The sequence below is a fragment of the Stegostoma tigrinum genome, chromosome 12 (genome assembly GCF_030684315.1).
Source record: "Stegostoma tigrinum isolate sSteTig4 chromosome 12, sSteTig4.hap1, whole genome shotgun sequence".
NCBI classification, from domain to species: Eukaryota; Metazoa; Chordata; class Chondrichthyes; order Orectolobiformes; family Stegostomatidae; genus Stegostoma; species Stegostoma tigrinum.
Window position 1 is genome coordinate 53,296,838 of NC_081365.1, and position 26,916 is coordinate 53,323,753.

General features: G+C 37.8%; 1 protein-coding gene across 2 annotated transcripts in view; it reads left to right on the forward strand.

The window, feature by feature from the left end:
- Positions 1 to 26,500, forward strand: part of LOC125456919 (zinc finger X-chromosomal protein-like) — a 38,016-nt gene extending 11,516 nt beyond the window's left edge. For both annotated transcript variants that reach the window (XM_048540498.2, XM_048540497.2), the window contains 7 exons: positions 6,688 to 7,263; positions 9,032 to 9,190; positions 10,300 to 10,443; positions 12,335 to 12,376; positions 14,637 to 14,774; positions 17,233 to 17,373; positions 22,686 to 26,500. In XM_048540498.2, the coding sequence (XP_048396455.1) occupies positions 6,688 to 7,263; positions 9,032 to 9,190; positions 10,300 to 10,443; positions 12,335 to 12,376; positions 14,637 to 14,774; positions 17,233 to 17,373; positions 22,686 to 23,881 (2,396 nt within the window). In that variant the 3' untranslated portion in view covers positions 23,882 to 26,500. The remainder of the gene's footprint in view (positions 1 to 6,687; positions 7,264 to 9,031; positions 9,191 to 10,299; positions 10,444 to 12,334; positions 12,377 to 14,636; positions 14,775 to 17,232; positions 17,374 to 22,685) is intronic.
- The last annotated feature ends 416 nt before the right edge of the window (positions 26,501 to 26,916 follow it).

A 26,916-nucleotide genomic window follows, 5' to 3' on the forward strand; every position in this document is an offset into this window, starting at 1 on the left:
TTTGTCTTCGGTCAAAGTATATACCTTAAGAGTTTGAATTTCAGAATGTCTCAACCTGAAAATTGACACCCTGTTCATTTCCTCTTCACCAATTGTCCTGTATTCCTATTAAAGGATATGCAAAACCAAATTTTTAGTAAGAAACTGAGGACTACTCCTGATCAGTTCAGTTGCATGTGCTAAAAGTGACAGCAACAATGCTAACCATAATGTAAAATCACAGGATTAAGAAAAATAACCTTTTCGTGGAGAAAAAAACGGTTTATGTTGTTGGAATTCTTATTTAAGTTTGCTTGCCCAGGCGTGGTGAAGATCTTTTGTTTTCTTTAAGGTTTAGTTTCTTGACATTAGTTTCAATTTTTAAAACCTTCGTTCACCTGCTCATTTTAAAAAAAAGAGACGAGGGTTAAACTAGATCGCTTTGCTTCTCAAAACAAAAAGAAATGAAATCAGGCAATCTACACAGGAAAAGTTAGCTGTTTCTTTAATGGATTTCCTACATCATAGGCAATTCGTTGGATGTCTATGCTTGGAATAAGATTTCAATCACAGTGTGCTAATTTTTGTCACCTGAAATCAATCTGTAATTTCAACTTTTGTCAGGCTTTGTTTGTTATTTTGTACAGACTTTACATTGCATGCCAAGAATATTGAAGACTGTTGGCAAGTGAGTGCTTGTCATTTTCGTAGAGCTGAAATCCATGATAAATATGGAAACAGTTGAGTTGACATGGGATCAAAATTGGCAGAGTGCAAGATGAGGGCATTCACTCCATTGTGTCTGCACTTGTCCTCTGAATAAACATTATGATTTAGTGCCAATCTTGCCTTTTCTTGTAACTCTGCATATTGTATCAGTTAAAATAACGATTTAACAGCTTCTTTCATGCGTCGATTGAACTTGCCTCCACCAAACCTCCAGGTAATACATTCCAGATTCTCATTACACTTTCTTTTTTCGTTAATCTCTTTAAACCTGTGTTTCTCTTCTCTATTCGATTCTAAGTGGAAACAGTTTCTCCCAAACTACTCTGTCCAGCCCCCTCATAATGTTTTGAACACTTTTTCATCAAACCTCATTTAATCTTCTATCTGAGGAAAATAGTCCCAAACTCTTCAAACTTATCTTCAGGGTTTTTCCCTGAAATCATTCACGTATACCTTCTGCACTCAGCCCAGTACGTTTATATTTTTACTGAAGTGTGGTGCTCTGAACTGTACACAGTACTCCAGCTGAGGTTTAACTAGTGCCTTATACAAATTTAGGATGGCCTCATTGCTGTTGTACTCTCTGCCCTAATAAACAAAGCCTAGAATACTGGATGCTTAGTTACCTGTTCTCCACCAATCTTGCTACCTTTTACGAACATAAGAAGTGGGAGCAGGAATTGGCCATCTGGCCACTCAAGTTTGTCTGTCATTGTTCCAGACCATGGCTAATCTCCAGGCCCCAACTCCTCCTCTGTGCCATTCCATCATAGCCCATTATTCCAATAATTCAAAGATCTATCAATCTCCTCTTTTTAAATACTTTAGGTAATCTCACCTCCATAATTCTGTGAGGTAGAGAGTTCCACATATTTATCTTCAGAATCTTTGTATCTTTTTCTAAGGTCATCTCTCGTTCTTTTAAACTTAGCCACTTCATCCCAGAAATCTACCAATGAATTTCTTTTGAACTGCAAACCAGTTTTCTGTCCAATTCAATTTCTTCCCATTTGCACCTTGATTATTTATTATCTTTGGGATGTTTATCGTGTCCTCCACTATGAAGAGTGATGCAAAATATTTAAATTGTTTGAATGTTCAAATTATCTGCTATCCCCCTGTTATATGTAACTAATTTCCCCGTGGCATCCTCCAAGGGTCCCACATTCACTTTTAGCTACTTTTGTTTTATATATACTTAAGCCTTTGCTGTGTTTTGATATTTCTTGTCAACTTCCTTTCATCATTATTCCACCCCCCCCACTCCCGACTTCATCGACTGTTCAGTCATCTGCTGATTCTTTTTGAAAACAAATTCCCAATTGTTTGGTCAATGCTAGAGTTCGCTAAATAAAACCGAAAGAACTGCGGATGCTGTAAATCAGGAACAAAAACAAAGTTGCTGTTCTCTGGAAGGGTCACTGTACCTGAACGATTTTCTTTCTTCACAAGTGCTGCCAGACCTGCTGAGCTTTTCCAGTAACTTTGTTTTTGTTATCAGAGTGCTGTTTTGTTTGCTTCAGTTTTGATTGGCTGCTCTCCTTGATTGCTACTATTAATCACGGGTTGTCCATCCTTTTTGTTGAGTTATTTTTGGCTGGAATGAATTTTTGTTGAGTATAATGAAATACATGCTTAAATGTCTTACACTGCTCATCCACTGACCCTTTCACCCTGCTTTAGACAATACTGTCATCATGGCATTGGAATTGCTCATGTATAATTTGAGGACACTAGTTTGAGACTCAAGTTGCTCCTACTCGGACTGAATTTGAAATTCTACCATGTTGTGACCACTATCTCCTACAGGATTCTTAAACAAGAGATCTGGAAGTCATCGTACCTCATTGTACATTACTACATCTGTAACTGCCTGTTAATGACTTGTGTGTATACACCGAGGTCTGTTTGCTCCTACACACCTTGCAGTGTAATATTTCTGTTTCTCATGCTCACACTGTTACCAAATTTTATGTACTTTGCAAATTTTGAAGTTGTGCCGTAAACACCAAGGTCTTTATCATTAACGTATGTCATGAAAAGCAAGGTCCCAGTACCAACCCTTTGTGAACATCTCTAAAATCCTTTACTCAGCTAATTTTGTGTTTATGTTGCTACTGCTTGTATTCCATGAGTTGTAAATTTTCTCAAGTCTGTTGTGTGGTATGGTGTCAAACAGCTTTTGGAAATCCATGTATGCCACATGAACAACTTTTTTGTCTCATTAATCGTCTCTCCCATATCTTAAAAATTTCCAGCAAAATAATAAAGCATGGTTTTCTCTGAAGAGACCCATGCTTGGCTTTCTTAATTTACCCAAACTTATTTCTGTGACTCTTTATTCATCCCAAATTACCGCTTCCGTAAGGTTCCCCTCCAGATAAGTTAAAATGATTCATCTGTCACTTCTGGAGTTATCTCTAAACGCTTTTTAAACAAGGTCATAATGTTTGTAATTCTCCAGTCTTCTGACATCACTCCTGAATTTAAGAAAGACTTGAGAATAGCCAATGCCTCCACAGTTTCCACTTAAGAACAGACAGGTCAATCTAAGTTCAACTTTAGTGAATAAATTTCTTCTTCTTTTCCCAGCACCTGGGTAGCATCTGTTCTCTTGGTAAAGTAGGATGCAATGTATTCATTGAATATGGCAGCTCTGCCCCTGATTCCATGTGTAAATCCTTTTTTTTTGATTCCTAATCAGTCTGTTGTCCTTACTACCATTTTATCACTTTTATGTGCCTTTTGGAGCACTTCGGGATTTCCTTGAATATGAGCTGTCAATCCCTTTCCATAGATCCCCTTTCCTTTTTAGTTGGTGTTTCAGCTATCTTCTGAAGCCTGGTCCTTAATTGTGTTTTCTACCTGACACCTGTCAGAAGGACAATTTTGTTTTCTTCATCTTAATTGATTTTTTTTTCCAATCAAGCAATCTTGGGATCTGTTAGAGAGAATGTACCCTGACTGATGCTTCATTTTTCAGCTACTGTTTTTTCTCACCAATCCTTAGCTCTCTTCTATCTGGCCCAGCTCCATGCTTGCCACATTAAACACAGCATATTTCTTTACACAGCATATTTCTTTCCCACTGTATCAGGAAAAATATTTCTTTTCTTTGTGGAGTAATTAAATTGGAGCAAAGAGTGCTACCTTGGAATAATATTGTCACTTGGCATTGAGTGATTATGTACGAGAACGGTTTCCCAGTTGTGAACCTCTGTACGTCACCAATTTGAGAAACTGTGGACAAACAATACAGTAGTTGGTTTCTTTATAACAGAACTAATTCTGGTTCAGAGGCTGGTACCCTATTTCCAAGTCATCCTTTATTTACATGTGTTCAGTGCGTGGACTTTGACCAGCTAGCTCAGTGCCATTCCCTGAGACTCCACTTTTTATATCTGTCAGCCAGGGTAACAGCCCCATTCAGGGAACTCATATTCAGTGGGATCCACCTGGCCAACCTCACTCCGATCACCATATCCAGGGATATAGGCCTGCTGTTTTCCTCGTAGCTTTTCCTGGGATGTTTTCACCCCAATTTCAGTTCCTCCAACTCTGAGTCAAACTTGGGTGGCACATACCAGACTGTGGCCCTGACTCTTGAGTGGAGCACCATGGAAGAAATTCCTCCTCTTCAGGCAGTAACAATATCAAGGTTGTGACGTCGGCTGTGTCCATCTTGGACTCTGAGGTCTCTTTGTTAGACAAAGGAGGAAGAGCTGAAGTTTTCGGACTGTCTTTCTAGCTAATCTGTGGAGCTGATTATGTTTTGCTCCGGAGATAATAGGAACTGCAGATGCTGGAGAACTGTGTTTTGCTTCTGTCCTGTTTGCAAGGTAGCAGCTTTCATGTGATAACTGTGTTTGCTGCCTCACCTACCCCAAATTTGTATGTGATGGACCTAACCTCATGTTGACCAAACCTCATGTTAACCTTGCTTTGCACCCATGCAGGGCCATTTCCATTGTTTCTACACCAAACTTTGTCCCTGGAAGTAAACTACCTCTCTCACTAAGAGGAAGCATGTGGCAGACCTTGGTGTTCCAAATATCGTCCAAACCCACAGCCACCCAGACTTAGCACGCATGTGCGCACACGCGCGCACACACTAATGCTCACCAGTTTTAGGCACCCCTACCAAAGACCTTGACCATTTACTATAATCCATACCCCTCATGATTTTATAAAGTTCTATGAGGTCCCCTTCAGCCTCCAACGCTCCAGGGAAAATAGCCCCAACCTATTCGGCCTCTCCTTCTGCTCCAATTCTGGCAACATCCTTATAAATCTTTTCTGAACCCTTTCAAATTTCACAACATCTTTCCTAAGACACGGATTCCAGAGTTGAACACACTATTCCAATAGTGGCCTAACTAATGTCCTGTACAGCCACAACTTGACCTCCCAACTCCTATACTTAATGCACTGACTAATAAAGGCAAGTGTACCAAGTTCCTACTTCACTACCCTGTCTACTTGTGACTCCACTTTCAAGGAACTATGAACCTACAGTCCAAGGTCTCTTTGTTCGGCAACTCTCCCCAGGACATTACCATTAAGCATACAAGTCGTACCCTGATTATGCACTACCAATATATTGTGCCTCACATTTATCTAGATTAATCTTTCCTTCGCCCATTTACCCATCGAATCAAGGTCCTGTTGTACTCTGAGGTAACCTTCTTTGCTAATCGTTACACCACCAATTCTGATATTGTCTGCAAACTTACTGAGCATATCTCCTATATTTACATCCAAATCATTTATATAAATAACAAAAAGCAGCAGATCTAGCAGCTGTTCCTTGCAGCTGACTGCTGGGCACAGGCCTCTAGCCCATCTTCATTTTTGGAAACACCTGGATACCACTGGAAGAGTTCAGCTAGTATCTGGCAGCGACCTTTACTTGGGGCAATCACGCTTAGTCACAATAATAATGTGCTGTCCTCTACTGTGACCTGATCCTGCCAGGTCCATAAAGGTTTCAGTTCTGTTTGTGATGGCCTTTTTGTTTTCCCTGTCACCAGGAAAGGATCTTTTTGTGTCCACAATTGGATATTATTAGCGGTGACTGTAAGGGTGTGCAGACAATTTAAAACCAGAACGGTCTCTTCCAGGGTAGGCATCACTAGCAGTGTGTATGTCAGTGGGAGGCAGCCCAGGACATCCATATTGGTCATTTGCCCACCCGGATGGTGTTCCAACTTGCAATTGTATGCCTAGAGAATACTGAATTAGACAGCATGGCCTTGACTTCTTTAAATATCCCTAGCAGGAATTTGTGGTCTGTTACTATTACAGTGTTATGCTTGTAAAGGTATTGGTGGAACTTTGCCACGTTAAGATGACTGAAAAATATTTCTTCTCTATCTGCATATTTGTGTTCTGCATCAGCTGTGGTCTTGGAAGCATACACAATCGAGGCCACCAGTGACCCAACTCTGAGCCAATACCATATGGGGAGGGTTGCAAGTCAGCACAACACCTTGATTGGAATACTGGGCCAACACCTTAGACAGTGAAACCTGCTTTTACTCTTCTTCTAAAGCCTACTTCTTTGATATGTGCCCATTTCTTTAAGCTGACCCTTTTTCAATAGCAGCTGTAAGGTAGCCAGGTTAAATATGGATTTTCTGTAATAATTTACCAACCCAAAGAAAAACCAAAGCTCCAGTACGACATGGGAACCAGTGCTATCAAGGATACTGCAACAGATTATCACGAATTCTATGCCAGAGGGAAATAAATGTATTCCTAGTCTCAAACAATGCTGTGAAAATAAAAGATGATTATGAAAAATCTATGATAGCCAATAGTAATAGCAATTGGTAACTTTTAGCTGATAATTTTATTGGGTGTAGAATAGTCTGTGAGTAAATGTTGAGAGGTCAACTGAACAAATTGAATTTTTTTTATTGTACTTGTTTTCCACATCAATATAATATTGTGAAAGTAAACATTTACCTTTTTTCCTAGCTCAAGAAGTAACTTCGGAACACATTGATGGACATCATATTCTTGTAGAAGTTCAAGAGACTGTCTTTGTCGATTCTGCTATCAATTCTGGTTCCCACTTTGTCTCTGATGACACAGACTCTGTTGTAATACAGGATGTAATTGAAGATGTTGTCACTGAAGATATTGTTGCTGAAGATGTTCACTGCCCTGAAATAATTGAGGAGCCAGAAACCATTATTGTTCCTGAACAAGTACTGGACACAGATGTTGCCACAGAGGAGACCTTGAGTACAGTCCCTGAAGATGTTTTGGCTTCTGACATTAACTCAGAGACCATTTGTGTTTCAGAACATGTCCTGACAAGTGAAGATGTGCCTGACATGGCTAATGTTGAGGATGTTGCTGTCACAGAAGCTGAAATAGTCACGGACACCTTGTCACCTGACGTTGAAGAAGTTCTAGTGACAGGCCCTGCTACAGAGACTGAGATAGGCACACATAGTTTACATGTTCAGAATCAGGAGACCGTTCCAGTCACCATTGAGACTCCAGGAGGAAATAAAGATGCCAGTGAGGATTATTTAATGATTTCCTGTAAGTGACGAGAGAGGTAGGCCTTTGGCACATGAAAGATGAAATACTAATGGACTTGATCTTTTTATCCCTGAAAAGTAACTGAATGAATTGTTTAGTGTATTATTGTATATTGTATTGGAGACATAGAGGCTGAAACACTTGTAATTTGTGACTGAAATGCAGGGGGAATAAATTGAGTTTATTACAGTGAGTTTTAGTTTATAATTATAGAAGTCCTGTGGCTTCTCCGTCCAAAATCAGACTGTGTTGCAGGTGTGCAAATATTGCTACTTTTTTTGTGTTGGTGCTTTGACATACTGCTCCATTCTAATGATTTTCTATAAGAGCGCTTGTATTAAGTAAAACGGTTTCATTGTTTTCACCTTCGGTTTTTTTTAAATCCTAAAATTCATTTCAATTGCCTCTTGATGTTAACAACGATTGGTGTGACCTTGGTTCAATACTCCCACTAAAGTATGGACGAGAAGCTGTAGGTTCAAATCCTGTAGACATTATTGAGCTATGCTGGAGCTCCTTAAATGAGTCTTTTGATTTCTTAACATTGTTTCAAAGGTAGTGATTTCTGCTGGGACATGATTTCAGGGGTTCTACTTGTACTTGACAGACTTAACTCTGACATTTTTTTAACGTGGGAGGCTGGACAATGAGTGACAACCTGAATGAATATCAGAAGATGATCAAAGCTTAATTTTATAACACAAGCCCCTAAGCTTGTTATCAAAATGAATAGTTTCATTTTAAATTGTCTAGTTCTGTATTCATTTACTTAAGGATTGGCATTCTTTATCAAGACATATAAAGAGTGTGAGAAATCAGCTCGTTAAAAATGTTGCCTGATCTGTTCTTTCATTTTCTCGGACTCTTGCTGTCTCTTGTTTTCCTTTACATCTTTACCTGTTCTTCCTTTTGCAAGAATCATTCTGATGCAGTAGTGAAGCAAAAGAAAACATACTTCTAGATTAGATCAGTCAACTATGTTTTATTTTAAATCCTGGTGTAGATTTTAAGGCCCAAAATTCTCGAATGGGTACTTAAATATTGCTCAAATTTTGTGTATTTTTCATTATGTTTCAACAATTCTTGTTAATTTCCATAGCTGTCACTTTTTATGTCCTTTTGTCTTAGCAGTTTAATCATGGGTGCATTTTCCAACTGAGTCATTCAGCCTGAAGATTAGTTTTTTGAAATCTATTCAGTATTCTGTACTTGCATCTTGAACAGGTTCATGTAAACCGGCTTAAAGGAAATCACACAGGACTATGTAATGTGTATGGTTGAGTTATTTGGAAAACTTCTTCGTAGATTCGCTCTGTATCTGGTTAAAATTCTTCATAGCACAGGCTAACAGTTGCCATATCATTTCGCAGCCCTTGGAGAAGTCTAGTTCTCAATTATCTTGGGTAGAGAAATGTTTTAATGTTTCCTGAATCAGTCTCCAGAACGTAAACCTTGCTGTGTACTTTCAACTTTATTTTAACTGCAGCATTTAAAATGGTGTAGTAATTTCAGTTTTGCTAATTAAATAGTAGTTTCATCTAGCAAAATTTAAACGGTAACATAGAACTTCTACTTTGTTTTTACACATATGTTATAATTCTGTTCTGTGTATAAATTTTTAGTAGAAAACTTTGCTCAAAGGAGTCTAATAATTGAAAGGTATGTTTTCCTAGAAAACTAATTGGTTTGCAAGAAGCACATCAAAGTATTTTTTTTTGCTAGGAACTGTGATACCATTAATAGTAAATTGTGCACTTTTTTTTAAAAGTGGATGATGATGGAGGAAAGATTGGACATGAAGGAAATAGTGAACTAAAAATTGAAAGTGGCCTGTCGGCACAGAGTGATCGTTTAAAAGCAGATGGTGCTTGTTCTGAAGTCATTAAAGTTTACATTTTCAAAGCAGATGATGGAGACGATGATTTGGGTGAGTAATTAGGTGTAATACTGCCATTCAAGCATCTTTTTCAATGGATTACTTAAAAACTAATAAACAATTGGGATGGAGAAAGAGTTATGACCATATTTTGGGGTAAACTAGGTCACTTCTGGCAAAATTGTTAGCCAAACTAATTTCTTGGCTTTTGTGTAATGGTTTTGGTCTTGCCTTGTGTGAGGTAACTAAGAAATATCAAATTTTGAAAGAGAATCCAATGTATGTGTTTTACGTGCTTTCTTACAATATTTTTGCATATAATAGTTTTATGGTGTCTGTGCAGAACTTGGATTGTTAGAGGCACCAAATCTACTATTGCTGTTATGTCCCTTTGGAATGTTATACTCCCATTCAAGCTTGCTGTCAAGAAAATAGAAAAGTGAGGGATCCGCAAGAATGCAAATTTCTTAAAATTCAGCTTTTGGCCTGCCCTACTTGCCCTTGTTTTTGTATGCTCACTTCTGTTGAGGGAGGAAATAGCCTAGTGGTTTTCATCGCTGGAATGTTAATCCAGAAACCCAGATAATGTTCTGGGGACCTGGGTTTGAATCTTGCCATGGCAGATGATGGAATTTGAATTCAATAAAATATCTGGAATCGTGAATCCACTGTCAATTGTCGGAAAACCCCATCTTGTTCACTAATGTCCTTTCCTTTAGGGAAGGAAACTGCTATCCTTACCTGGTCTGGCCTACATGTGACTCCAGACCCACAGCCATGTGGTTGACTCTTAACTGCCTTCTGGGCAATTAGGGATGTGTAATAAATGCTGCCTAGCCAGAGATGCCCTCATCCCCTAAATGGATAAAGTTGTTCCTTTTGGAAGCATGTTCTTAGTAGTGTCTTTTTGTCTACACAGCAGTATCTGCATTAACAGACTCCTAAAGTCTGCAACCTTACGTTGTGTTATGTAGAACAACAGTCACTTTCTGTGAAATTCCACTTGCTTTGAGTCTGAGAAACATATTCAGCAATAAGAAAATGATGAGCTTTTATAAGCTGAGAAAATGAGCTGAAATGTGGGGACACTTAGAATGGTTGGATTTGATGGATATTTTAATGTTGAAATGCTGCTAACTTTTTTGTTCTGCAATTTTAAGGTGGAACTGTGGATATTGGTGAAAGTGAACCTGATAATGATCATGCAGTTGGATTACTGGATCAGAGCACTGTAGGCAGAATATCACGAGAGAAGATGGTTTACATGACTGTTAATGATCCCAACCAGGAGGATGAGGACATAAGTAAGTAGCCAGTACAAATTACTAACATTATTCTTTGCATTGAGCTAAATTAAAATGTACATTCTACAACAGTTCTAAACTACAACACGTGAGTACTAAATACTCAGCTAAAGTTTTAAGTAATAACTTCACAAAGGCATTTTGATGATTCAGAAGAGAGTTACTTTTTTTCCAAGATGAGAAATTGTGGTTTAAAACAAAACTTATTTCGATGCGGTGTGGCAATCATTATATGAATTAGTACAAGTTTAATGTGTCTTTGTTTTTGTAAAAACAACAGGAGTGCAACTAACCAGGTTAAACACTACAACAACGAACATGTTTTTAAAAAAATACACTAGGGAAATAAGTATATAACTTTTTTTCTTAAAAATATCTCATACAATGTGAGAATTGCTTGCTGGTCCAGTATTTATTGTACACCCATAAATTCCCTTGAAAATGTTTTCGTGAGCTACCGTGTACAATGGGGATTGTATACTCACAGTACTATTGGGGAGGAAGCTCGAAGATTTTGACCAGTAACAGTGAGGGAATGGCAATGTAGCTCCCAAGTCAGGATGATAAGTGGCTTGTAATTTACGTGCTGTGATGCTGCTAACCATTGGCTACCCATTAACCCTTCTAGGTAATAGAGGTTTGCAGTTATGGTTGTAGAAGAAGCTTTTATCGAGCTACTAGTGTGCATCTTGTTTATGGTCACACAGTTGTTACTATGGCCGTGGTGAAGAAGGTGAATGCTGGTGATGGTGACTGGCATGCAGGTCACATGGGCTGCTCTTTCCTGGATAGCACCAAAGTTCTTGGATGTTGTTGGAACATCCAGGGAAACCCAAGAAATTGGAGAATTTTCCGTCACACTTCTGACAGATACCTTGTAGATGCCTTTTGGAAGGTCAGGAACTGGTTTGCTAGCCTAGCCTCTAATCATCTGTTCTTGTACCCACAGTATTTATATGGTTAATCCAGTTCAGATTTTGGTCGAGGATAATCCCAAGATTTTAACAGTAGAAAATTCAGTAATGGTAATGTCATTGAATATGAATGGGAGATGGTTAGATTCTCTCTTGTTGGAGATGGCCTTTGTTTGGCACTTATCAGTCCAAGCCTTGATTTGTCCATCTCTTGCATATGAGCATGTGTTTGAAGACTGCAAATGGTGCTAAACGTTGTACAGTCATCGGTAAACATTCCCACTTCCTGGAAGGAACGTTATTGATGAAGTAGGTGAAGATGTTTGTCTAGGACACTATTCTGAGGAGGTCTTGTATTGATGTAGCAGTGCTGAGATGATAGGGTTCCAACAAGCACCAACATCATCTTTTGTGTTAGGTATAACTCCAACCTGTGGAGTTTTCCCGTTGATTCTTATTGACTCCAGTTTTTCTAGGGCATCTTGAGGTAATTCAAGATGTATTGAAATGGTTGTGAAACTTTGTTTTGGGAACCCCTTTTTTTATAATTTTATTATCCCTGCTGTATCTGCTTCGTTTTATCAGTATTTATTTTGTTTACTCCTGGGATGTGGCTCACCTCAGCAAACTCTCATAAATTAATCCTTCATAGTTAACCTGAAAATATAGGTCACCTTCGTGAGTGATTGATCTTACCAGGGAATGTCATTTTGGAACTAGTCATGTTACGTTTTGTATTGGTAATCAGTTGCAGTAATTTTGTGAGCCAGAAATAGCGATTTTATTAATTTTTCTAACTTGCCACCATGGGATTTTAACACATTGGCTTCTAGATAGCTGTGTTTGTCCCATAATAATACACTGTTTGGTTAAACTAGGGTAAAAGTTTTGTTGTTTTGAGTAATTTAAAAATTCAACCTTGAACATATATGTCCTATAGTCAAGCGATCAATAACTTACATTTGCTTATGTCATAGTGAATACAACACAGCAAGAAGAGAACTGCTACCTTCAAACAAGTGAGTGCCTCTTTTATTGTACAGATCCTAAAATTGCAAGTTTAAAGTTTAAATAGCACTGGAGTATTGATTAGGCAGTTTACTACCCAAGCCATTGCTTCATTTTAAGCAGTAACTGTCTATGGAAGTATTCTAAACTATATTTCCTGTGCACATTCATTAGTAGCACAGGACATGCATGTGGGTTGAAAAGGTTGTGGGAAAGAGGTTTAAGACAATATCACAACATAATTGCACTGTATTTGTTTGATGTAATCAAGTAAATGGTCTTAATGCAATTGATACTCATGGTGGTAGTTACAGACAAAAATTTGAAGAAAAATTCGAATTGAATAGATATTGACCGTAATCATGGCCTAATGGAGGCAATCATCTCATGACCGAACACAATATCATAAACTTTCAAACTAAATTGGTTTCAATTTAATTAAGTTTTCAGTTATAACTTTTATATGGTTGTGAACTGAACTTTAAGTATTCGTACCAAGCTTCAGTCCCTTTTTGAAAGACAAAATGTGGTATGATTTGAGGGAGAAATGAATTTGCCGCCTTCCTAAGTGATAGAAATCCAATCAGGTGAACTGCATCATCCTGATTGCTTTAAGCTTTTCAAGTAGTGGTGCGACCAACTGAATACTCATTCATGCCCCGACTTTGCCATTTTAGATGATTAAAAGGCTTTGAGGGCTCAGGAGGTGAGGAGTTTATTGCAAAATGTTCATCCACTGCCCTGCTCTTGTAGGCATGGTGCCAACAAGATTGGTTTCATTCAAGTTCTAGTGTTGATAGTGAAGAAACTTGTTAACTGTAACATAGTTGAAGATTGGAGAGAGACAAATTGACTTTCTCTTGTTCAGCGTGGTTGCTAAAATAAAACTGGTTCAAGAATCTGGAGTTGGCCAATAATGCAATAATCGGTCAGGTTAAATTAATCCTGCTTTTTGTGACTAAGACCCACCTGAGCAATTTTTTGATAGAAGTCATCGTCATAGATATTCCTAAAATTTTTTTGAAGACCATGATGAATATTGATGTGCAAATCTTAAGATCAGCGTTATGTGAATGATGCTGTCAGGGTTTCATAATAAGCAGGAACATGAGTAAGCCATTCAGATCTTCAAGTTAGCCCACCATTTAATAATATTATGGCTAATCTCCTAATTTAACCCCACCTTTCTTCACTGTCCCGTATGCCTTATATCCTTTCATACCAAAAAGTTGTTGATCTTTGTCTTGTATATACTTAATAACTGGGCACCCACAACTCTCTTGAGTATAGAAATCCAAAGGTTCACAACCATTAAAGCGAATAAATTTCTCCTGATGTCTGAGCTATATGTTGACTTCTTAATCTGCTACTATGATCTTAATAAGATCACCTCTCATTTTTCTAACTAGGAAAGATAGATGTAGCTTACCTTGTAGCCTTTTATGTATGAGATAGTTTAAAAACTGCAGATGCTGGAGTCCGAGATAAGTGTGGAGCTGGAGGAACACAGTGGGCCAGGCATCATCAGAGGAGCAGGAAAGTTGACATTTTGGGTCGGGACCCTTTTTCTGAAGAAGGGTCCTGACCTGAAACGTCAACTTTCCTGCTTCTCTGATGCTGCCTCACCTGTGTGTTCCTCGAGCTCCACATTTTGTTATCTTTTGCCTTTTATGTGCGTAGTCTGAAACTTGATAGTATGGATTGAAGAGATTGGTTATGTAAATTTGCAACAATCAGAAAGTGATTTGAATTGTTGCATTCATAATCATCTGATTTGAATGTAAACGATGGATGGATGAATGATTCAAGACTTGAAGGAAAAGAATCCAGCACCTAAAAGATGAAAGATGCTATTATTTCTGCTCGGCTGACAAAAGCATTTTCAAACTGGATATATGAAAGCCAACAGATAATTAAATAATGGTGCACTGTTCCCATTATACTTGAATCAGTTTCATTTTAATAGTGCTAAAGTTTTTACTTATCAATAATATGACCAAAATTGGTCTTTCATCACCACAAACATCCACTGCCACTGCTTATGAAACTGAGTCACCATAGAGATAAAAAGGAAATTATCAATTTACATTTAAGTGTTGAGAGGAAAAAGGAAAATCTAAATGTGAACAAAGTTGGCTTATTTCCACAACTTTGCAGTTCCAGAAGGATATTACTCTGCAAGTATTTTGCTTTTATTATATATTGAGTTACTTCAAAGGAATTGAGAGAGATTCTCTGCCACTTCTCATGCCTGTTGATTGGTTTTCACAGGTTGTACTGATATTGCAGATGAAGTTTACATGGAGGTCATTGTAGGAGAAGATGATGCAACAGTAGGTCATGAGCAACAAATTGAAGACACAGACATTAGCAAAACATTTGTGCCTGTAGCTTGGGCTACTGCATATGGTAAATATTTTTACATATTCTTTAGGTTTATTGTAGGATTATTTTCAGTGTAATGATATATACTTGATTCTGATTAAAAGTCTATGAAATTTTCTTTTGCATTTTATACTTATCATGGCAATGCATAAGACAGGAACAGAAATTCTCCTCCACCCAAACCCTAACATTTCACTGATTACTACATGAAAACTTTACAGTTAGACAGACGAGAAGACTTTTTTTGCCTTCTGGACTTTTGCTTCGAGCTACTGAAATCAGTAGGCTTCATTTTATTCTCTTTTGAAGCTGCTAGAGCACCTACCTATTCATTCAAGGCCCCAGAACTTTCTGGCACAATAGGTCATTAAGCTATTTGAAGAAATTGTTAACGCTGTTCCTTAGCAAGCCACTAGGGGTGAAGTGTGTTCAATTTCACTTCAACTTTCTGCACGTAGTGGATGAGAGTGTACAAGTTAACAGAGGAGCATGGCCCACAGTAATTTAGAATGGTGTTTATGGCATGTAGAAAATAAAAAATAATGCATATTTTCATTATCTGTACTAAACCCAACCAAAAATGTAAGATCCTGAAAGCCTAATATGTAAAAAAGGACAATGTCATGAGTTTGCGTTCTAAGGAAGGTTAATTGATTGAAATATTAACTTTGTTTCTCTCTCCACAGATGTTCCCAAAGTTGCAGACTATTTCTAGCAATGCCTGCTTTAATTTCAAAGCTTTGGGCAAAATAATTGTGCAGTTTTATGATAGGAAGGCAAAATTCGGAGCAAAGGCCATATATGGCTATGAAAATTCAGTCAATGATTTTAGGCAATGCTTGCAAAGCCATAATTTGTCTATTTGCTGAAGCATATTTTACCATTTAAGGATCTAAGCTAACTGAGATACAAGTCAATTGTAGTTTCTGACATCTGTTGATTATTTGATTTTTTTTTGTTTGTAAAGTTTGGCCACTAGAATATGCACAAGAAGTACAGGTATTTTTACTTCTGTTAGGACCAGCAGATGCATTCCCTGGACTAAATTAATAATTCTAATGCAGTATGTGTATATCTCTGAACAGAAATGAATAATTTTTCTTTACTCTAGATTTAGCACACATAAATGGCTATTAGTGTTGCCCATTGACCTTGCATAAGCCTATAATACATTATAAAGTTATTGAACCATTAACAGTATCACAGGCGTTGTCATGGCTTAGTGGTGTCAGAAGTTTATTCTTGAACGTGCAATCTTTGTCGATATGTATTGATCAACTGACGTCACTAAAATAGGTTATCTGGTCATGATTGCATGGCACTCTGCAGCATGCAGCACTTTGTTGTGATAAGTTGGCTGCCAACACTTCCAGATCATAACAATCTGCATGTGACTATGCATCGGAAATACAGTAGTGTCTGTAAAGTGCATGGGGTGCCCTAAGGTCATGAAAGCTGCAATGTAAATACATTTTCTTCCTTTATCCAGACTCGGCTAAAATGTACTGTATTCAGCATTCAGTACACTTGCTGGTATCAATCAGTGAATAGTGATTCAGAGTAGAATTTTTAAGACCGTATTTGTTAAGGCACCTTTCTGAAGACCTACCGTGTTGAGATTTCCAAGTGGAATGACTCTGTTTTAGTGGCCCTTCTGATTCAACTAATTGTAGTACTGATAAAGTTAATATCCTGTATACTGGTTCTGGCATAGCAGCAATGACATGTTCAGTGCTATCTTTTATATTTGAACGCTGTACTAATGTAAGACTTCTCAGTGGAATTATTTACCTGTAAAATATAGAGGAAATAATTACATTCAAACTTTACAATTTGCAATGTGTCCTGTAATGAATGCAGATCATTTGTATTTTTTATTGGGTGAAATAAAATATACTAAGACACTGTGAATGGCAATTAATACCAACTTTTGAACTGCAAGGGTCCGTTTTAAAATTTTAGTGATATTGTAACCATGCTTTCATAGCTTCTCCCAATTTATCGGAAATATGTAGTTTGTTTGTGACCAAACTCTCTCTCTCTTTCTCTTTTGGAGAGATTACCTAATGTGCTCTCTTTAAAATTACAAACATATTTGCAGCTGCGTTTTCTGTCTTTCCATCTCCTGCTTCCTTGTTACTATATCATTTTTTTATCAGATTATTTTGTTTTTATACAAATAGGGGAATGGATTGTCTTTAGACTTTGTGTAAGAAATCAGTTAATTATGTAAAGCAGTCGATCTGAATTGATTAGCTAGTTCTCTAGTGGTTTTGGATCTATATCGAATGAATTTCTTACTGCTTAAACAAAGGACCAGGCATACACCAAGATAAGTGGCTAAATATACAAACAAAAGGTATTCTTTTCATTTATTCTATGAACATGAAAATATTTTTTATTCAAAAAAGTCAATTAAGGGTTCCACATAAAATATGTAAATAGCAATAGAAATTGATTACCATGTTTTGCACTCTTTCAGGTAACAGTTCTGATACTGTAGAGAACAAGAATGGAACTGGCAGCCACCCCCTACAGGCAGATGGAACAGCTGAGCTTAACAGGCTGGCAAAACCAAAGTCAAGGAAAAGAAGGAGACTTGAAAGTAGACAGTATCAGACAGGTACAGAATGTTTCTCATTGATGCACATTCTGTGTTGGTGACAAAAGAATGTTTTTATGGTACCATTTAATGACTGGTTAATTTAAACTTCGCAAAACTGACTACTTTCCTGTTCACATATCTTCAGGAAATATATCTTCACTATATCTTTGGAGATTTGTTGTGATAGTTTTTGGTTTTTTTTGACATTCAGTGCACCAAGAACTATCATTCACACACAATATAACTGGAAAATTTGGTCATTCATTCATACCCTTTTTGAAAAATTCTTCTCCTTTAATCCTGGTAAGGAATTGCTGATGATGTACACTTCAAACTCTGGTACTGTGGCCAGTTGCTTATCATGAGGTAGAAGTTCTGCTTTGTGCTGCACTTGTGTTTCGGCAGAACTTTGCAGCGAACCAACTTAATATTTCTGAAACTTATAACATTAGCTGTGAAGATAAAGTCAACCTAAATTAAATCTGCATATTCCAGAGTAAGTAAAGCAGGTTTTGCACTGAGATTTTCGTTTATCATTACAAATTTTGACTTCTGCACCTGCCACCTCGACCATCTACCGACTTGTCAATACAATGGTCAGCTGCCACACTATTTTGAAAACAACTATGCTCTTCTAATCACGGAAAGGCAACTGTCATATCTGTGTAATATATGCTATGATAACTGCCTGGTAAGTTTAGGTGCAGTATGCATTTCTCATCAGCAGATGCTGCTCCCTTGTATCTCCTTTTACTTTTTCATTATTTGCATGGGTCTGTTCAGAAAGTAGAGATTGAGAGCCATTCTCCTGTCTTGACCTGTTATCTTGCATATGAATTAAAACAGCCAATTAAACAACGACAAACATTTACAAAAAGTACAGACATCATAGTGCTATTAATTATTTGTGCTACAATATCTTCACAAAGCTAGTGTGAAGATATGTGCCATTACCTGTTACAAATTATAGCTGAAACGTGTGTTATATGCTCAACTAACAATTTAAAAAATATAATTGTGTGAGAACTTGGCATGGCTCACATTTGCTTTATTAGGAAACAATTGAGCAGTTTCCAACTCTACTGTTTGGATTTGAGAAGAATGATATCTTATTAAAACATGTAAAGATTTTCAGGGAGCATGATTGTATATTTTTTGTCGTCGGGGAGTTTGAACAAGTGGGCCACGATTTTAAAATTAAGGGTCTCCTAATTAAGATGGAATGAGGATTTTCTTCTCAGAAGGTCATTAGTTTTTGGAATTTTCTTCCACAGCATTGAAAGAAGGGTGATTGAATATACTTGAGGTTGAGTTAGACAGATTTTTGATTGATAAGGGAGGGTTATGGAGGTGGCAGGCAGAAAAAGGGAGTCAAGTTCACAATCTGATCAACCATGATCTTATTGAATGGTGAAGAAGATTTAATGAATGAAGTACTTCTATATCCTATGATCTCAATAATACTTGAGCAAGGATACACTAAGCAGTTATCTGATAGATGAAACAGTTGCAAAGGTTTACTTCGCCTGAGATCTTGCAGATGGTGCTATTAAGCCATACCACCAACACTGACACTAGACAGCGTCCAGCTGATCTTTGAGAAGGATACTTTGGAATGGCAAGCCTGAACCCTCCTGCACCCATCATCTGCAAGTGTACATCCAATACGTCAGCCATCAAACAGCAAATTAAGTGCCATGTTGTTCCATCATGAAGCCACTGATTCTTAGGTTTTTTGGGCTAAGTCTGAGAGTTTGTGTTGAGTTTTTAGGAGTGATGTTTGTTACAAGATCTAATGAGCTTTCTCGCCATATCTTATTGAACTTGCCTCACAAACTACCAAACCTATCCTTTTTGGCTTCTCATGGCCAATTCCAGCTCCATCTTACTGTGTGCCATTTCCAGAACAACCTGGCAATCAGTAGATATCCCAGAATTGACCAACATCCTTTGTTCTGTTACCATCTTTTAAAGGTGTTGTGCACTAGATAAACACTGTCAGCCTTGAGCTACCTGCAGAGCTCCTGAAATTTACCCTGGATATACAGAGAGGTGGAAATCAGCCAATGGCTATGCAGTCACGTACCTGGATGTCCTGCTGGTTAGTGTGGCACAGGCAGGGATTTCTCTTCCCTGAGAACCCAGGATTGGAGGCTATGATGTAAGACAATACCTGGTGTGAGGTTGTCTTCCAAATTAAAATCACCTCAGTCATTGGATTAATACACAGTACTGTAGGTAGAAAGTCAGCGACCCTTGGATTGTAGCTGTACTGGAACAGCTTGGTTATGGACATGACTAGTTTTGGAGCACTGGTCTTTGGTTACTATTGCAGGATCTTGTTAGGATCCATACCCTTTGCAGCATCCAGTGCCTTCAGCTTTTTCTTGATATCATGGAGAATGAATCAAATTGGGATTGAAGACTGGTATTAGCAATGCAAGGTTGGGACACTGGTTAGCACTGCTGCCTCACAGCACCAGGTTCAGTTCCAGCCTTGGGTGACTGTGTGGAGTTTTCACGCTCTCCCCTTCATCTGGTTGGCTTTCTGCCAGTGCGCTGGTTTCCTCCCGCAGTCCAAAGATATGTAGGTTAGGTGGATTGATGCTGAATTGCCCTGTTGTGTCCTGAGATCTGCAGATTATATGGCTTAGTCATGATAAATGCAGGGTTACAGGGATAGGGTGGGGTATTGGATCTGAGTGGGATGCTCTTTGGAGATACTATGCAGAATTAGTAGGTCAAATGCCCTCTGTCTGCATCATTGAGATTCTGTGACCTCCAAGGTGCCCGAGTTAGATCATCCACTTGGCACTTCTGTAAATGGATAAAAATATATCAGCCTTACCTTTTGCACTGGCTTGCTGTGGCATCCCCCAAAGTTGAGAATGTGAATATTTGTTGAGCCCCCAGTTCTGATCATTGTTTACTTGTCCCTCATCATTCATAAATGGCAGGAGTACAAAGATTAAATCTGATCTTTTGATTATAGTGTTGTTTAGCCCTGTCTATTAAGGGCTGTTTCCATTGTTTGGCATGCTACCATCTGGGTATTGTAGTTTCAGGTAGACACAGTTATAGCTATGCCTGGTGCTTCTGCTGGCATAACCTCCTGCGCTCTTCATTTTACAAGTTTTGGTCTGCTGCTTTGTACTAATAGTGGAGTGGGAAATGTGCCAGTGCATGAGGTTACAAATTGTGGTTGAATATAATTCTGCTGCTGATCGCCCATGGCACTTTATTGATGCCCAGCTTTGAATTCTGACCTATTTAGTATGATGTAGTGCCTCGTAACACAATGGAAGGATCTCCACAATGATGGTGTGGCATTTACTCCTAATGATACTGTTAAGGTTGCATGTATCTGTGACTGGCAGATTGGTGAGGATGAGGTTTGGTAAATTTTCCCTCTTGTTGATTGCCTCACCACTTGCTAAGAACTAGTCTCGCAGCTATGTTCTTTTGGAATCGGAAGGCATTGTCAGTAGATGTAGTCTTGCAGCTTAGGACTTGGCAAGCTTAATCAGTACTAGTGCTGTGGAGCTATTCTTGATGTTGGCCTTTGAAGTCCCCCACCCATTCTTCAGCACTTCGTCCATGTGACTTCATCATGGATTTAATATTGATGCAGCAATTAGGTATGTTTGGGCAGGGGTGGTCATGGAAGGTGGTCAGTATGCTGCAATAAACAGGAGGTTTCCTTGTTTATGTGATTTTATGTAATGGGATTTTATGGCTTCAGAAATCCATTTCTAGGTCAGTTCTCTCCAAACTATATTATAACTGTGCTGCTACCTCTGGTGAGTTGATGAGACCCGGCTTGCGGTGAGCCATGACATGTTCTGGTATGCTGATGGTAGTGTCTGGAACTTTATCTGTTGTGTCTAATTCCAAGAGTATGGCTATGGCTTGACTGGACTATGGGAGTTGTCCCACGGTCTTAGCCTAGATGTTGGGAAAGCAGACTCTTATGGTGTCGACAGGGATGTTTTTGCCGCTGTCGTTTTTGGTACTTGGGTCAGTGCCAGGTGCTCTTTCTAGTTTCAGACCTTTCTTCAGACTTGCTAGCAGTTTGATACAACTGTGTAGCTTGTTAGGTCATTTCAGGGCAGTGGAAAGTCGTTTGCATCACTGTGTGTCTGGAGTCACGTACAGGCCAAATCAGGTGAGGAGGTCATGGCTCTTAGGCCTAAATTGTGTGTAAAGTACCTGGCTTTTTAAGTTTTTTTACATTAATATTTCCAAGTTGTCATGTGCTGTCTTTAAAACTATCATCCCTTTCCCACTCCCTCACCCCACCTGCCTTCTGATGTGCCACTGGCTTACACTAACGTGTGGATTCTTTTGCCCTGGCTGCTGTCTGGTAGCTCATTCAAATGAACAGCTTTTTTTTGTGCTTTGTGTAGATTGACAGTTATTGTTGACAGGCTGATCAAAGGAATATGCATCACAATCTATTTAACCCTGTCCAGATCTATAATTTACTTTCCAACAGATTACATGGATTATAGTCAGGGATGGGATCTACTTCTTAATCTCTCTTAGCTAAGAGAGATTAAAGACAAATGTAGCACCATTCATATCTGTTTGGATTAGGTCAGGTAACACAAACTGCATCAATATGAATTGCAGAGCACTTATGCTCCTTTTAAAAGTTTAAATATGAGGGAGGGCTACCTAAGAGCATTTTTGAGTACAGCTGCTGCCTTTCAGTATTCCTGGGGCTAGTAGGAGAAGAATGGAGATTTTATTTTGCGTAAGTGATTTAGTTTATTACAGGAGACGGATTTGGTTTGCAGCCTTCTCGTTCTTGTAATCTCGAAGCTTCTGTAAAATGTAACATTTTAAGGTTGTTGTTGAGATTCCAGAAGGTTGTTCACTTTCTGTCTGTTGTGACAATAATGTAATGATAATGTCAGTCAGCTAATAATCTAGAACCCCAACTAATGTTCTGGGGCTATGTGTTTGAATCCCACTATAACATATGGTGACATTTGCATTCAGTAAAATCCTGGAATTAAAAATAAAAACTAGCTTAAGCAGTGAATTTGTCATTTTTATAAAAATCTGGTTCACTAATGTCCATCAGGGAAGAAAATCTGATTTTCTTACCTGGTCTGGCCTACATGTAATTGCAGGCCCAATTATGGTTGATTTGTAATGACCCACTCATGCTGGCCAAGCTAGCAACACCCATATCCTGTGAATAAATAAAGAATAACCAGGATATTCCTGGAAGCTATTTTTAAACAAAACAGCGGTACTGGTTTGATGTTGTAGCAATTGTTTTGGTGCTGAAGACTGATGTTTTATTCTTTATTCTTTTGCAGCAATCATCATAGGACCTGATGGTCATCCCATAACTGTTTATCCATGTATGATCTGTGGAAAAAAATTCAAGTCCAGAGGTTTCCTGAAGCGACACATGAAAAATCATCCAGAGCAACTGACCAAGAAAAAGTACCAGTGTACTGACTGTGATTACACTACTAACAAGAAAAACAGTTTACACAACCACCTGGAGAGTCACATGCTTATGAACAAAGTGGAGAAGACCTATGAGTGTGATGAATGTGGCAAAGAATTTTCTCATCCAGGAGCACTGGTTTCGCACAAATTGGTTCACCGTGAAAAGGGAGCCACAAAGATGCACAAATGCAAATTTTGCGAGTATGAGACTGCAGAACAAGGGCTTCTGAATCGTCACCTCTTGGCTGTGCATAGCAAGAATTTCCCACACATATGTGTGGAGTGCGGCAAGGGATTTCGCCATCCTTCAGAGTTGAGGAAGCACATGCGAACCCACACTGGGGAGAAACCCTATCAGTGCCAGTACTGTGACTACAAATCAGCTGATGCCTCAAATCTGAAAACTCATATGAAGACAAAGCACAGCAAGGATCTACCATTCAAATGTGAGCATTGCTTGATGACATTCACAGATGCCAAAGAACTACAGAAACATGCCATCATGCATCAGGGACACAAGACCCACCAGTGTACACATTGTGATCACAGAAGTTCCAATTCTAGTGATTTGAAGCGCCATATTATTTCAGTCCACACCAAGGACTACCCTCATAAGTGTGAAGTATGTGATAAAGGCTTTCATCGACCCTCTGAGCTTAAGAAACATATGTCCACTCACAAGGGTAAAAAACTGCACCAGTGTAGGCACTGTGACTTTAAAATTGCAGACCCTTTTGTTCTTAGCCGTCATATTCTTTCAGTTCACACCAAGGATTTGCCATTCAGATGTAAACGTTGCAAAAAGGGCTTTCGACAACAGGTTGAACTTAAGAAGCATATGAAGACCCATAGTGGGAAAAAGGTTTATCAGTGTGAGTACTGTGAATATAGCACTACTGATGCCTCAGGCTTTAAACGGCATGTTATTTCAATTCACACAAAGGACTACCCACATCGTTGTGATTACTGCAAGAAAGGCTTCCGAAGACCTTCTGAAAAGAACCAGCATATCTCTCGACATCATAAGGATGCAGTTTTGGTCGAGGGGTTACCATGAACTATTTCCAAGTTAGGAAGCAGCTACTTCCAGTACATCCATTGTATGGTTAAAAAAAAATTGTGTACATTTGTTGTTAAAGACTTAGAAGTTAAGCTCACTTCAATAATTGAACTAACTTATCCCCTTTTCCAATTGTATTGTGTCTTAGATTGAAGATCGAGTCTAAAATGAAAAGTTACATGTCCACAGACATAGAAATCCATTTAAATGGACAGGTTTTGCGGCATGGTGTCAGCTCCTGAGAGATGAATGTAATAAATTAGTTGCAACCAATCAGCTACAGCTTTGGCTTCTGCCATTATATAATTACTGAATCCAAAATTAGCTATTTTCTGAGAACAGTTTAGCTTCAGTTTAATTATTGATGGCAAATGTGGTCCTTTTATTAGTTTGTATCATTGCTCAGTTTTGTTGAAGTGCTACCGTTTATGAGCTTGCTTGCTTACTGGCTGAAATCCATGTTATCAGCACATCCTCCTGTATTTTGAAATTTCATTTGGTGTTGGAATTGTAGTTATTTTTCCATCTGTGCTTCTGATGCTTCAGTGTATTATGGTAATGGTATGTTTTCAGCCCTCATCTGGATTTGCATTTTTATTACAATTGCATCTTTTAAAAAAGGGGGAAAAAAAACTTCACTTGATGTAACCTTGGGACTAAAGGCCTTTGCCTAACTACATTTTACTTCCAGATGTGCTTCATTCCACTTTGTCAGGTGTGGTCTAGCAATGTATTGTTGTGGCAGAATTATCTCAACAAATTTACTTTTCCATATATGGTGTGTGTAAAAAAAAAGACATCGCTCATGTTTTTACAAGTGTACACATTTTTTCCAGAATTATATTTTGCCAATGTCTTTAACTTGTAAAAATAAAACAAATAGCGCTATATGTTTTTTAAAAAACGTTCTGTGCTTTCTGTAGAATACTGCAGCTTAATCTAAAAGAAAATATGTATGTATTAGTATTTGTTCTGCATGAGCTGCAAAATCTATATTTTAAAACAAATAACTCCAAATGTAGGGAAATGCTTTATATGATGTACCTCAGTCTGAACATAATATGGAGAGGTGTTCGGGGTAAAGGGCAGGGGTGCTGTAGGGAATTGTGTGGTGAAAGAGAGACTTTCTTTCAGTCTAAATCTTTTATTATACACAAAGTAAAAAGAATGTATATTTGATAACCTCAAACAACCACTGTTGATAACCTTCTGACGTAACCTTCAAATAGCTTATTCATCTGAGAAACTTGATAAAATTGGAAGGTTAAAATAATAAAATTGCAGTATAACACTTTTTTGAGCTTCAAGATGATGTCCTACTTGAGATTTCTACAGCGTCCTGCAACGTTTGAAATGCAGTAAGTTGGCTTCATTGGTACATCAGCAAAGTATGAATGGCACGTAAATGAAAGAAAACTCAAAAGGAAGAATTGCAACATATCATTATGTAACTGGCAAAACTCTTAATTCCTCTACATGTTTTCAATGCATATACATCTTTTGCTGAAACAGCAGAACATACATTATTTAAGAGAAACTATGGTGGAAGATAACATTCAATTACTGTAAAGGATTTTTTTAGAAGCATAGGGATTAACCATAATCAAAATTCTTTCAAAAAGTTTGTTTGAAATCACTCCAGAATGCTTTAGCCTATAAGAAATATTAAAAACAATCTGCAGTTTTTAAAGGCTTTATTGTTTGAAATTTAACCCTCCCCACCTTTCCTTCCTTATCATAAAATAGTGTAAACTTATTTGAAATCTGCTTGAAAACATAGATTTTGCAGTGCGTTGAATTGGATACGACAAAGCAATTATACAAATATTCTACTGTTTCATTTTGGTAACTTCAACCACTCCTGTTTCTTGTTAAATTAATGTGAACTTCATATTGCAATAGTCTCCATTCTCATTTTTGAACTTTAAGTGCCATAATATCCACTGTATGCCAAATGAAACCTAGTTGGATTCATAGAAACATATGGCATTAAATTTGCTATTTTGATATTTAGAACTTTTTGAAACTTCCTTTAGAACTGTACATGACAACAGATGCTGTGCTGTTGGTTAAGCTTAAGCACTCTTCATTGTACGTGTAGTGCCAGAGGCTATGGTCCAGATCATCTTTGCAACTGCCTATGCTGCTCCAATGTAATACTACTTTCAGAGAATAATGGGAAAAATGATGAAGGGGAAATAAGAGAAAAATGTACATGTTTACAATTTTATTTTAAAAATGAAATTACTGTATTAAAAATGTTAATAGTTGCTTATTGTGCAGACATAATTGCTCAGTGAATGAGAACTTTAGGTGTTAAACAATTAAATTGTTTCATGGATTAAATCTGTTTTTGTGGCAGTTGAGGAAGACTTTTGAATGGGTGCAGAATTTTTTTTAAAACTGGGATAAAATATAGAGTGTTCAACAAAATGCCAGCTGATTTGAAAAGGAAGTTTTTTTTTGTCCCTGTGCCTGTAAGCAAAACCATCCTTTGTGACATTATTGTATTTAGCAGTGTACTTCATTTAATCTGTAAACAAATAAAATTTAGATTATTTTCCTTTGCATTATTTACTGAATTTTCTCCACAGTTTTATAAATACGTTAGTAGTAAATATACTGTTCACTGTTGGTAATGAATACATTTCTGTACAGATTTTTAATAGCTAATAAATCTTTGGGATTATAAGTAGTAGTAAGTACAGTTTTTTTTAAACTATAAATATTTATAGGTTTCTTTGCAGGCTATTTTTAGAATATGAATTTCAATACTGCAGCCAAGGCAAAGACCTCCTGGGGACAGCTGGGGTCAGCAATTTCAAAAAAACATTTACTGTAAAGAGAAAACCATCCAGGACGTGAAATTTTAACAAGAAAATCATACAAAGATCCATCAGAGGAAATACTGAACAGTGGCTCCACCAGCTAATGCAATGAATCATGGCTGAACAGCATAATGGTCTGTACCATTATAGTTCTTTACATGACTAAAAGCAGTTATCAGTGCAGTATGGGATTCCAAGCAAAAT